Source organism: Rhincodon typus, chromosome 5, assembly GCF_021869965.1.
Source record: "Rhincodon typus isolate 14 chromosome 5, sRhiTyp1.1, whole genome shotgun sequence".
Taxonomy (NCBI): domain Eukaryota; kingdom Metazoa; phylum Chordata; class Chondrichthyes; order Orectolobiformes; family Rhincodontidae; genus Rhincodon; species Rhincodon typus.
Genome location: NC_063336.1, coordinates 3274250 through 3288666, shown reverse-complemented (window position 1 = coordinate 3288666; position 14417 = coordinate 3274250). Strand labels below are relative to the sequence as shown.

The 14417-nt window shown below is 42.9% G+C and overlaps 2 protein-coding genes across 2 annotated transcripts in view; both read right to left on the bottom strand.

Annotated features, from left to right (window-relative positions):
• Nucleotides 1–14417, bottom strand: part of LOC109930964 (dynein axonemal heavy chain 8-like) — a 2199840-nt gene that overhangs the window by 1963072 nt on the left and 222351 nt on the right. The window lies entirely within an intron of this gene.
• LOC109918465 (dynein axonemal heavy chain 8-like) overlaps nucleotides 1–14417 on the bottom strand; it is an 876900-nt gene that overhangs the window by 861814 nt on the left and 669 nt on the right. The window contains exon 2 of the mRNA XM_048596621.1: nucleotides 9352–9503. Within this exon, the coding sequence (XP_048452578.1) occupies nucleotides 9352–9503 (152 nt within the window). The remainder of the gene's footprint in view (nucleotides 1–9351; nucleotides 9504–14417) is intronic.

The following is a 14417-nucleotide window of genomic DNA, read 5'->3' as shown; positions in this document are numbered from 1 at the left end:
TGTTTTTTAGGTTCATAGTATGTAAAGTATTTTTAACAGGATGATTTGAGGCCCAGAATTGGAGGCCCAGCACAAAGCAAGGAGTGACATCACAGGAAAACCTTTAAGGTCATTGGTTGGTAATAGCGACTAGTTTGATGTTCTATTATTGGTTACTTTCAAATTGAAGATTGTAACGAGGTCGGCCAGGTGGACATCATAGAATATGAGTTCCCTGATTGGGGCTGTTAACCTTGATTTGATTTGATTTATTTTAATCACATGTACCTAGGTAAAGTGAAAAGCTTTGTTTTGCAAACAGTACAGGCAGATCATATCAAACAAGGACACAGATCAAAGGGTGCTTAAATGAACAAGGCATACTGATTACACTGCTCAGGAGGTGCGCAGAGCAAGATCAACATTAACAAGATTAACATTATTTGAAGTTAGACAGTCCAGTCATCAGTCATAATAAAAGCAGGGAAGAAGATGTTCTTGAACCTGTTTGTGCATGTGTTTAAGCTTCTGTATCGTTGTACGTGAGCATTACTGAGGTGGAAGAGGTCTTAAATGACGTTGGCAGCCTTTCCATGGCAGCAAGAAGTGTAAATGAAGTCCATGGATGGGAAGTTGGCTTCCGTGATAGTCTGGGCTGTGCACACAATTTTCTATAGTTTCTGACAGGCCTGGACAGAGCAGTTGCCATACCAGGCCGTTATGCACCTAGATAGTATGCTTTCTATGGTGCATCTGTAAAAGTTGGTGAGAGTCCTTACAGACATCCTGAACTTCCCAAGCCACCCGAGGATGAAGAGGCATTGTCGTGCCTTTTTGACCATCACATCTAAATGGGAAGTCCAGGTCAGAATGTCGGTTATCGCCACTCCTAGGAACTTGACAGTCTAGATCCTCTCCATCTCAGTTCCGTTGATGTAGATGGGGGTGTGTTCTCCTCCTTTCTTCCTGAAGTCAATAAGTAGTTCTTAGCCAACATTGAGACAGAGGTTGTTATCATTGTACCACAACACCAAGCACACTTTTTCCTTTCTGTACTCTGACTCACTGTTGTTTGATATTTGTCCCACCACTGTGGTGTTGTCAGCAAACTTATAGATGGCGTTCATTCGGAATTTGGCTAAACAGTCATGGGTGTACAGTGAGTACAGCGGGAGGCTGAGAATGATCTTTGGCTGGATTCAGTGTTGAGGGTTATCATGGAGTAGGTGCAGTTGTCTATCTTCATTGGTTGCGGTCCATGGGTGAGGAAGCTGAGGATTCAGTTGCAGAGGGTGGAGCCGAAACCTAGGTCTTGGAGTTTTGAGATTAGTCTGGCACGGATTATAGTGTTGAAGCAGAGCTGTAGACAATGAGTAGGAGTCTGACATAGGCATCCTTTTATACAGATGTTACGGGGATGAGTGTCGGGCTAGGGAAATGGCATCCGCTGTGGACTTGTTTTGTTGGTAGGCAAATTGCAGGGGATCAAGGCTGGCTGGGAGGCTAGAGTTGATCTGGGCCATGACCAGCCTCTCGAAGCACTTCATGATTGTGGAGGTCAGAGTCACTGGGCAGTATTCATTAAGTCACGTTGCACGTGCTTTCTTTGGTACTGGGATGATGATGGTCTTCTTGAAGCAGGTGAGGACTTCAGCTTGTAGGAGGGAGAGGTTAAAGATGTCAGCGAATATCTCCGCCAGCTGGTCCACACAGGATCTAAGTGCATAGCTAGGGACTCCTTCCGGGCTTGTCTGTTTCCTTAGGTTGACTCTCAGGAAGACCGACCTGACGTCAGCAGCTGGTCCAATCAGGGCGACCTGGCTGACAGATATAAACAGGAGTGTCAGAGGTTCTGTTCACACTGAAAGCTGGCTCTGAGGAAGCCAGACCAATGTCAAGTACTATGCAGTGTAAACAAAGGGTGACTTGATGACGGGATACCAGCCTCTATGGGTTTACTTCAGTGGCGACAAGGGAATAAAATATGCTCCTGAAGAAATTCGCTGACAACAGTCGTCTTTGAGCTGGGGTAGGCATTTCTGGCATCATGCCGTTATTTGGGAGGTTGACTTGCTTGATTCTGCTGTTGAAAACTGAGCCCAGTATGTGGAAAGAATGCGTTCACAATTCAGTAAGCTTTAAGGTACTGATGGATAAAGATAGGTGTAGTTGTCAGGTGAAGGTGCTAAATTGGGCGAAGGCTAATTACAACAATATTAGGCAGGAACCGAAGAATGCAGATTGGAGGCAGTTGTTTAAGGGCAAATCAACACATGGTATGTGGGAGGCGTTCAAGTGTAAGTTGCTGGGAACTCAGGGCCGGCATGTACCTTTAAGGATGAAGGATAAGTATGGCAAGTTTAGGGAACCTTGGATAACAAGAGATATTGTGAGCCTAATCAAAAAGAAAAAGCAAGCATTTATCAAGGGTAGGAGGCTGGAAACACACAAAGCAAGGGGGAAATACAGGAAAGTTAAAAGAAACTTAAGCAAGGAGTCAGGAGGGCTAAAAGGGGTCATGAAAAGTCACTAGCCAACAGGATTAAGGAAAATCCCATGGCTTTTTTTACAGGCAGCATGTTGGTGCATTCTTGGAGGGCCGAAGGGCCTGTTCCTGTACTGTAATTTACTTTGTTCTGTGTTATTTTTTCCTAGGCATATAGTATTGGAGCAGATGAAAAACATCAAGTAATTCTCCTGACAGCTTGTGGACTTGCAGCTTTTTTCACTTAATAGGAGCCTGACATTTACTGAGCCACTAGATACTAAAACTTTTCAAGAGTTGATGGATTTATTAAGGAATATTTCGACTCAAAGCTTCCTCTAAATCTGAGATGCTATCGGTTTTACTCAGCAATTCAAGAACAAGGGGAATTTGTATCAGAATTTTTGACGAGGTTAAGATGACTTTGGTTTAAACCCTAAAGAGATGCTGAGAGACCACTTGATATGTTGGAATAATGATATAACTATGCAGAAGTGCGTATTAGCTGTAGCCCAACTGGACTTCAAACATGATGTGGAGGTGCCAGCGTTGGACTTGGGTGGGCAAAGTCAGAAGTCACACAACACTAGGTTATAGTCCAACAGGGTAGGCGATGGCCTAGTGGTATTATCACTAGTCTATTTATCCAGAAATTCAGCCAATGTTCTGGGGACCCAGGTTTGAATCCCACCACGACAGATGCTGGAATTTGAATTGAATTTAATTTAATTTAAGAAAGAAGACTGGAATTAAAAATCTGCTGATCGCCATTGTTGATTGTCAGAAAAACCCATCTGGTTCACTAATGTCCTTCAGGGAAGGAAAATCTGCCATCCTCATCTGGTCTGGCATACATGTGACTCCAGACCCGCAGCATTGGGTTGACTCTCAATTTCCCTTTGAAATGACCAAGCAAGCCATTCAGTTGTATCAATCACTGCAAAGTCTCAAAGAAATGAAACCGAACGGATCACCTAGCATCAACCTAGACACCGGAAAAGACAACAGTGGAAATAGTCCTTTCAACCCTACAAAGTCCTCCTCACTAATATCTGGGAGCTACTGCCAAAATTGGGAGAGCTGTCTCACAGACTAGTCAAGCAACAGACTGACATACTCACAGAATCATACCCGACAGACAATGTCCCGGACACTACCATCACCATCCCTGGATATGTCCTGTCTCTCACCGGCAGGACAGACCCAGCAGAGGCGGCAGCACAATGGTATGCAGTTGGGAGGGAGTTGGTCTGGAACTACTCAACATTGACTCTAGACCCCATGAAGTCTCATGGCTTCAAGTTAAACATGGGCAAGGAAACCTGATTACCACATACTGTACTCCCTCAGCTGATGAATCAGAACTCCTCCATGTTGAACGACACTTGGAGAAAGCACTGAGGACGGCAAAGGCACAAATGTACTCTGGGTGGGGGATTTCAATGTCCACCACCAAAATTGGCTCAGCAGCAGTACAATAGGTCAAGCTGGTCGGGTTCTAAAGGACTCCATAGCTACAAGACTGGGTCTGCAGCAAGTAGTGAGGGAACCAAAAAGAGGAAAAAGCATACTTGACCTCATTCTTACTAACCTGCCAGCTGCAGTTGCATCTGTCAATGACAGTATCAGTAAGTGTGACCACTGCACAGTCCTTGTGGAGACGAAGACCCACCTTCACATTGAGAATAACTTCCATCGTGTTGTGTGACACTATCACCATAGGACAGACTTCGCTCAGATCTCGCAACTCAAGACTGGGCATCCATGAGATGTACTCCAGCACAATCTGTAACCTCATGGCCCAGCATGTCCTCCACTCAGCCATTACCATCAAGCCAGGGGATCAACCCTGGTTCAATGGAGAGTGCAGGTGGGCATGCCAGGAGTAGCACTAAGCATACCTGAAGATGAGGTGTCAGCCTGATGAAGCGACCAAAAAGGACTACTTGCAACCCAAACAGCAAAAGCAGCAAGTGACAGACAGAGCTAGGTGATCCCACAACCGACGGATCAGATCTAAGCTCTGCAGTCCTGCCACAAGCAGTCATGAATGGTGGTGAACAATTAAACAACTCACTGGAGGAGGAGGCTCCACAAATATCCCCATCCTCAATGATGGAAGAACCTAGTTAATCAGTGAAAACGATAAGGTTAAAGCATTCGCAGCAATTTTCAGCCAGAAGTGCCAAATTGACGATCCATCTCTGCCTCCTTCAGTGGTTCCCAGCATTACAGATACCAGTCTTTAGACAATTCGATTCAGTCCACATGATATCAAGAAACGGTTGGAGACACTGAATACTGCAAAAGCTATGGGCCCTGACAACATTCTAGCACCAAGGCCACTCAGCTCCTGATTTCATTACAGCCTTGGTTCAAACACGGACAAAAGAGCTGAATTGCAGAGGTGAGGTGAGAGTGACAGCCCTTGGCATCAAGGCTGCATTTGACCAAATGTGTCATCAAGGAGCCCTCGCAAAACTGGAATCAATGAGCATCAGGGGGAAGACTCTCCAGTGGTTGGAGTCATACCTGACACACAGGAAGATGGTCATGGTGGTTGAAGGTCAATCATTCAGCTCCCAGCTCCAGGACATTTCTGCAGGACTTCCTTAAGGTACTGTCCTTGGTGGAATTGCAGATAGTGAGGAGGATTGTTAGAGGATACAGCACAATATAGATCAGTTGGAGGCATGGGCAGAAAAATGGCAGATGGAGTTTAATTCGGATAAGTATGAGGTGATGCATTTTGGAAGTAAAGTACAGGTGGAAATTATACAGTGAATGGCAGAACCCTTAGGAGTATTGATATGCAGAGGGATCCGGATGTGCAGGTCTACAGATCACTGAAGGTGCCAGCGCAGCTAGATAAGGTAATAAAAAAGGCCCAGCGCATGCTTGCCTTCATTGGAAGGGGCACTGAGTATGAAGATAGACAAGTTATGCTGCAACTTTATAGAACTTTAGTTAGGCCACACTTGGAATATTGTGTACAGTTCTGGTCACCACATTACCAGAAGAATGTGGATGCTTTGGACAGTGTACAGAAAATGTTTACCAGGATGTTGCCTGATATGGGGTATTTTAACTATGAAGAAAGGTTGGATAGACTGGGTTTGTTTTCACTGGAATGCAGGAGGTTGAGGGGCGACCTGATACAAGTTTATAAGATTGTGAATAGCATGGATAGAGTGAAAAGTATGAGGCTTTTTCCCAGGGTGGGGGATCAATTACTAGGGGACACAGGTTCAAGGTGCAGGGGGAGAAGTTTAAAAGACATGTGTGAGGCACCTTTTTCACACAAAGGGTGGTGAGTGCCTGGAACATGCTGCCAGAGGAGGTAGTCGAAGAAGATATAATAGCAACATTCAAGAAGCATCTAGACAAATATATGAATAGGAGGGGAATAGAGACATTCGGATTCTGCAGGTGAAAACAGTTTTAGTATGGTCGGGCAAAATGCGTCAGCGCAGGCTTGGAGCGCCAAAGGGCCTGCTCCTGTGCTGTATTCTTCTTTGTTCTTAAACCCTGAAGCTCAGCAGCATTGACATTAGCAACTGGGAGGAGCTTGTTATGTACAATTTGAAATAGCACAACTCATCCATCAAGATGTATCATATTTTGATTCCAAATGCTTTCATGATGAGGTAGAAGTGCCAGAGAACACAAAAGAAGAAAATCCTGCATTCCGGACCTCACTACCCCATGGGAGATCCTTCCCATGTTAGCAAAGATCTGGAGTCATGAACTGGCCTGTTTGGTTTCACGAAGGCCAATGGCAAAACTCGTGACTGTTGAGTAGATATCAAATAGAGAGAAGTCAACGATGACAAGAATAGTGCTTTAAAGACTGGAAACTAATAAAACAATACAAGCATTTTCTGTTGGATTCTTAAACATCTTTGAAAGCATACCTTGAAATAAAGCATATCATGCAATAAAAGCACATAGTGAAATTGTCAATTCATTATGCAAATTCTTTTACTTTAAAAATATTATTAATATTGCTTATTCATAAAATTCAGAAACTAATTTTTTGTCTCTTGTAAAACAACTTGAATTGACTGAAATCCAAAACAAACATTAATTTTGAACCAAGGTTCCAAAATTTCTGAGTCCAGAATAGGATTTAAGAGGATCATCGTATCACAGCTGAAAGGTGGAACAGAATTCAGTTCTATGTTTCTGAAATAACTGCACAGAGGCTGGTATCCCATCACCAAGTCACCCTTTATTTACATGTGCACAGTATACTGGCTGTGGCCAGCCAGGTTGGAGTCAGTCCCCTGAGCCTAGGAGATTATAAATCCCCCGTTTATATTGATCAGCCAGGGCTTCCTGATTGTCCCAGGTTAACAACCCCAATCAAGGATCTTCTAGTCAACAAGGTCCACCTGGTTCCAATTACTACATTTTCCATCCTCTGTAAAGTGTAACTTTGAATGTGAATGGGTCAAATGGGTGACACAGTAGTAACATCACTGGCTTCATAATCCTGAGGCCCAAGCTAATTAATGATCTAGGGACTTGGGTTCAAATGGGTTGCAGCTGGTAGCTCATGGAATTTGATATCAATTGATTTAAATCCAGTCTTAGCAATGATGACTATGGAAACCATCGTTTATTTTAAAAATGCATCTGTTTCACTAATGTCCTTTAAAGGGAGGAAATTTGTCATCCTGTGATTCCAGACCGACAGCAATGTGACTGACTTTTAAATGCCCTCAGGCATTGGTATAGCAAGCCACTCAATTCAATGAGAAGAAGGGATGGACAACAAATGCTGGCCTTGCCAGTGATCCTCATTACCAGTGAATGATAAAATGTGTGAACAAGAATTATACCTGCACATCAATATGTCAACAGGTCATATCTGGTGGAGTTCTGAGGCCACCTTTTAAGTTCTATCTTTTGATTTATAAAATATCAAAAGAGCCCTTCCCAAATAAAATTTGTAACTTATAAATTGCAAATTTGTAAATTGTCAAATGTAGTCAACATACAAAGAATGTTAATGTAAGAATTATTATACTGCTGTTCAATAATGTGTTCTAGCAACTCAGGAACAGGGGTAACTTGATGGTTTAGGTGGTAACATTTCAGATGGATAGTTTTTGTCTCATTGGCAAGATGGAAAAGCAGTGTATTTCAGAGGTCAGTACTGCAGCCTCAACTTTCTACAATTTACATCAATGACTTAGATGAGGGAGTGAAAGTTTGTAGCTAACTTCATAGATGACACCAAGATTGGTAGGAAAGTATGTTCAGAAGAAGACACAAAGAATGTGCAGACAATATAATTGGGTTGAGTGAGTGAATGAATAAAAATATGGCAAATAGAGAATAATGTGGAAAAAAGTGAAGTAGTTGCTGAAATAAGTCCACAAAGGTTGGTATCCCATCACTAAGTCACCCTTTATTTACACATGCATAGTACATGACACTGACCCAGTTGGCACAGAGCCAGCTCCTAGAGTGAGCAGAACCCCTGGCACTCCTGTTTATACCTGTCAGCTACAACTCTGTGATTGGACCAGGTTAACAGCCCCAAACAGGGAACTCATATTCTGTCAGATCCACCTGACTGACATCATTCCAATCATTACAGTCATTTTGGCAGGAACAATGATAAAGCAGAGTATAACATAAACAGGAAGTGACTGCAGATTTTCTTTTCATTCGTGGGATATGGACACCGCTGATTGAGCCAACGCTTGTTGTCCATCCCTAGTTGCTTGAGAAGATGGTGATGGCGATGGTGAGCTGCCTTCTTGAACTGCTGTATTTGGCGTAGGTAGACCCGCAATGCCACTAGCAAGGGACTTCGGGATTTTGACCCAGTGACACCGAAGGAACGGAGATATATTTCTGAGTCAGGATTGTGATTTCAAGCTGCAGAGGAATTTAGATATTCTGGTGCATACGTCACAGAAAGTTAGCATGCAGGTACAGTACACAATCAAGGTGGGTTCCTCTTCTTTATTACAAAAAGAATTCAACAAAGTAAGGAATGTGATGTTTTAGTCATACTTGGTACTTGTGAGACCACATTTCGAATACTGTGTGCAGTTTTGGTCTCCTTATTTTAGGAAAGATGTAAATGCATTGAAGGTAGTTCAGAGGAGGCTTACCACATTGATAAGTTGGGCAGGCAGGGCTCATTTTCATTGGTGGTTAGAAAATGAGGGTTGAATTGATTGAAGTGTATTAGATCCTGTGCAGTCTTGACCAAGTGGACATAGAAAGGATGCCTCCTCTTATGGGAGGATTAAGAACTAGGCAGCACTATTTTAAAATAAGGGCCCACACATACGGGACAGAGATGAGGAGTTATTTTCTCTCAGAAAGTTGTACAATTTTGGAACCCTCTGCCTCAGAAGCTTTGAAGGAAGGGTCAATGAAAAATTTTTAAGACAGAGGTAGATAGATTTTTGATTAGGCAGGGGAATTAAAAGTTATCATGGGTAAATGAAAAAATGGAACTTAAAATACAAATGGATCAGCCATGATCTTACTGAATGGCAGAGGACGCTCAAAGAGGTGAATGGTCTAGTTCTGATCCTATTTTCATGTCTGTATGTTCATATGTAATCTCTGTGTCTGGGCCACTTGTTAACCACAACAACCTAACACAATCACACAAGAGATTAGACTCCAGCCATATTGCAAGGAAGAGTGCTTCTTGCCATGATATTCTTTACCTAGGAGTGCCTGATGGGACAGCCTAGGTGATCATCCTTTGTACATAATAATGATTGATATTGAATATTTATGCTAAATAAGCCCAACATTAGTTTCCCTCATTGCCAAAAGTTGAAAGAAATAATTTATAATTGCTAATATAATGAGCAAAACTATTTATTAATAGAGTTAATATTCTTTCATACCTCATGAATATTCTTCCCAGTGATCGCAATGTCATTTTTGTACCGCACAAAGAACAAACAAAGGCCTGTAAGGCACACACTAGAAAAATCACTCTGAAATAATCTCATCATTTTGGATCCTTTAGAAAGTCCAGCGATAATTCGTCCACTTTCTAAAAATAATAAATTAATCAAAACATTAATCGACTATCTACTTTTCATATTTAAAAGTATGCAGCAAAAATTATATTTTTTACAGGTTGCAGTTTTCAAATGAAACAGCATCCTAACAATGTTAGAATGTGAAGTTCAACCTCCCTTGACAAATTAAGCAAAATACAAACATAAGAAATAAGAACAAGAGTAGAACATATGGCTTGTGGAGTCCGCTCTGCCACTCAATATGACCAAATTTGATCCTCTACCTCAGCTTCTCTTTCCCACACAATCCTCAATCCTGTGGTTTTCTGAGAGGTGAAAGATTGGTCTCCCAGTTCAATGTGTTTATTGATGGAGTTCCAGTTGGAATGTCAGGCCTCCAGGAATTCCATGGCATGTCTCTGTTTGAGGACAACACCTCCATAATAGCACGAGCCAAACAGAGACATGCCAGGGAATTCCTGGAGGCCTGACATTCCAACTGGAACTCCATCGACAAAGACATCGAACTGGACCCCTTACACAAACCACTGAGAAACAGGATCAGAAATAATGCCAACCACCCCAGCAAACTGAGGCAATAAATAGCAAGCGGGACAGAACACCACCGCTTTACCGGAGGCACACTGACGATATTACCTAGTAGGGTGACGAAACGTCTACAACCAAACACACCTGCTCAGCGAGCAAGTCTACAACCTCACCCTGAGTCTGTTTCCACATGTTCTTGATTTCCCAATCATGGAAAGAGCCTGTCATTGTAAAACTCACATGCTTCACCTCTCTTTCAGATTAAGTTCAGAGAGTATCAGCCCAATTTACTCAGCCTCCTATCTTAGGACATCGTCTTCCAGGGAACAAATCTAGCAATCTTTGTTGCACAATCTCCACGCTAAGCACATCCATACTTAAATGGTATCCCAAGACCGTTTTTCCAAAATCCTATACAACTATAGGAAGGCTTCCTTCTTCTTCCACTCCAATCATTTTGCAATAAAACATAAGACACCAACTGCCTTCCCAAGTGCTTGCTGTACCTGCATACTAACTTCCTGTGTTAACTATGCAAATCAAGTTCCTCTTAAAACATCATTCACAAGTTTCGGACCTTTCTGGCCAAGTGAATATCTTCCCACTTTGGAACATTATACTGTGCTACTGCACTTAAATCTATCTGTATCTCTTTGCAGCATTTTTATGTCCTTCTTACAGCTTAGGTTTGTAGCTTGTCATACCTCACTGTGGTAGTGCATTGGAAATCAAGCCCACTATTGTCAAGCCCAAGTCGTCAAAAAAGTTAAAAATTTATCAAACAGCACAAAATCCCCAATTTCCCTGTCACTATAGACCCAGGTTAACAGAAACACAAAACATTTTTGTACTTAATAAAAATTAATATTTACTATAAATAAATAGATTGTAGCTACAAGTAAACAACCATGAACTGCTATCATCTAATTCTATTAGTTAAAACTCTATTTAACTATTAGAATCATTGAGGTCTATAGCATGGAAACAAGCCCTTTGGCCCGATTTGTCCATGCCACTCAGTTTTCACAATTAAACTGGCCCCACATGTCTGCATTTGGTTCATATCTCTCCATACGTATCCCATCTATGTACCTGTCTAAACGTTTCTTAAATGACGAAATTGTACTTGCCTCCACCACCACCTCTGGCAGCCCGTTCCAGACACTCACCACCTTCTGTGTGAAAAAAAACTGCCCCTGGACCCTTTTGTATCTCTCCCCTGGACATCAAGGATCATCAGTTGAGCTGAGCTGCTACTGGTGAATCTTTATGCTGGCTTCAGCCTAACGCCGATTCAGCTAGTCAGAGTAGAATCGGCAGAATATATCAGATAATTATGTGGGTGAAAAGATGGTCTGAGGGAGAGGGTTTCAGATTTCTGGGGCACTGGGGCAGGCTCTGGGGGAGGTAGGACCAATACAAATTGGACGTGTTACACCTGCACATGACCAGGGCCGATGTCCTAGGTTGGGTATTCGGTGGAGTGATTGAGAAAACTTTAAACTAAAATAGCAGGGGGATGAGAACTGATGGGTTTTATACAGAGCTCTGAGCTGTAGGAGTGATGTTGGGAATCACTTTAAACAGGAGATTAGAGATGCATGCAATAAAGGAACATCTGTAAATATAAGACCTTAAGAAACAGGAACGGGAGGCTATTTGTCCCCTCAAGCCTGCTCCACTTTTCAAGAGGTTCATGGCTGGACGTTGCCCTCACAGATCTCTAATAAGGAGGTTCAAAGGCTCACAACCCTCAGAGAAGAAATTCCTTCCCATCTCAGTCTTAAACTCGAGTGAATTTCTTCTGAGATGATGCTATCTGGTCCTGGACTTTCCCATGAGGGAAAACATCAACTTAGCATTTAGCATGTCAAGCCCCTTAAGAATCTCGTACGTCAAAATGAAATCACCTCTTGTTTTTCTAAATTCCAAAAGTAGAGTCCCGACCTGTTTAACAATTGCTCGTAAGACAAACCCTGCATATCAGTGATCATCTCAGTGAAATAATACGCTGATGAACGTAGTCAGAAATCACGCAACAGCAGGTTATAGTCCAACAGGTTTATTTGAACACATAAGCTTTCGGAGCCTCACTCCTCCTTCAGGTGTTAGTGAGAGAGGTAGTATCAGACACAGAATTTACAAGTAAAAAATCAAAGTGTCACAACATTGATGAGGATGTATTAAACAAACCTAAGATGCTGTTAAATCTTTAATCAGTTAGAAGGCTTTAATTGATTAATATGTATATGTAAATCCCCGAATTCCTTTGAAGTCACTGTCCTGAGAGAACTTAAGGTTTTATCAATATAATAAACGGGTGATATTTTAGGTCAGATAATACATGTTGAGTGTGAGGCCCCGCTTAGAATCTGTTTGTGTTTTGGTTTGGAGTCAGACTGGTTTTATTTCTAAAGTAGGAATTTATTAAACACCACATTCACTGACTGTCTATAAATTGTGTGTTTTTTGAACAAAATAGAATGTATCTGCAAAGAGAAATTCAATATGTGTGAGAGAGAGAGAGGGGGGCGAGAGTATGTGTGTGAAGGAGAGAGAGAGAGTGTGTGTGTAAGGGAGAGAGAGTGAGTGAGTGTGTGTGTGTCTGTGTGTGTGTTGGGGGGAGAGTGTGAGAGAGTGTGTGTGTGTGCTTGTGAGACTGTGTGTGTGCTTGTGAGACTGTGTGTGTATGAGAGAGGATCTGTCTGAGTGTGAGTGCGTTTGTGTGAGTGAGTATGTGTGTTTGTATGCGTACGTGTGAGTGTGTGTGTGAGAGTGTATAGGGTGGTGGGGTCACCTGTAGTGTGACATGAACCCAAGATCCTGGTTGAGGCCATCCCCATGCATACTGAACTTGGCTATCAGCCTCTGCTTGGTAACTCTGCTTTGTTGTGTACCCCAAAATCCACCTTGGAGGATGTTTACCCAAAGATCGGATGCCAAATGTCCTTGACCACTGAAGTGTTCCCCCACTGGGAGGGAAGATCCTTGTCTGGCGATTGTTGAGCGGCGTCCATTCATCCATTGTTGTAGCGTCTGCTTGGTTTTGCCAATATACCATGCCACGGGGCATCTTTGCCTGCAGCGTATGAGATAGACAATGTTGGCAGGGTCACGAGTATCTGCCATGCACATGGTGGGTGGTGTTCCCACATGTGATGGTAGTGTCCATGTCGAAGATTTGGCATGTCTTGCAGAGGTTGCCATGACAGGGTTGTATAGTGTTGTGGTCAATTTTGTCCTGACAGCTGGGTAGTTTGCTGTGAACAATGGTCTGTTTAAGGTTTGGTGGTTGTTTGAAGGCGAGAAGTGGAGGTGTGGGGAAGATGTTGGCAAGGTGCTCATCATTATTGATAATGTGTTGAAGGCTGCGAAGAACATGGCGTAGTTTCTCCGCTCCGGGAAGTGCTAGACAATGAAGGGTACCCTATCGGACGTATCCCGTGTCTGTCTTCTGAGGAGATCATTACAGTTTTTCGCTGTGACACATCGGAACTGGCGATCGATGAGTTGAGTATCATAACCTGTTCCTTTGAGGGCATCCTTCAACACCTTCAGGTGTCTTTTTCATTCCTCCTCATCCAAACAGATCCTGTGTATGCGTAGGGCTTGTCATAGGGGATGGCTTGTTTAATATGTTTAGGGTGGAAGCTAGAGAAGTGCAGCATCATGAGGTCATCCGTAAGTTTGCAGTACAGTGAGGTATTGAGGTGTCCGTCCTTGATGGAGATATGTGTGTCCAAGAATGAGACTGATTCTAAAGAGTGGTCAATGGTAGGTCTGGAGGGATGAAATTTGTTGATACCGCTATGTAGTTGTTTCAGTGATTCCTTGCCATGAGTCCAAAGGAAGAAAATGTCATCAATGTGACTGGTGTATAGAGTTGGTCAGAGGTTCTGTGCAGCAAAGAAGTCTTGTTCAAACCTGTGCATGACGATGTTGGCATACTGGGGAGCAAATCTGGTCCCCATGGCTGTTCCGTATGTCTGAATGAAGAACTGGTTGTCGAAGATGAAGAAGATGTTGTGGTCGAGGATGAAGCGGATGAGTTGTAGGATTGCATCTGGAAATTGACAGTTGGTGATATTGAGTACCGAGGCTGTTGCGGTGATGCTGTCATCGTGGGGGATGCTGGTGTAGAGTGCTGAAACATCCATTATGATGAGGTATGTTCACAGTTCGGCTGGTCCGTGGCTGCTGAGTTTCTGTAAGAAATCTGTAGTGCTGCGATAGAAGCTGGGGGTTCCTTGTACAGCGGGTTTCAAGATGCCTTCAATATAGCCAGAGAGGTTCTCACACAGGGTTCCATTGCCTGATATGATGGGATGTCCAGGTGTGTTGGCTTTGTGTATGTTTGAAAGGCAATAGAAGTCCCCTGTGTGGCATAAAATACGTAG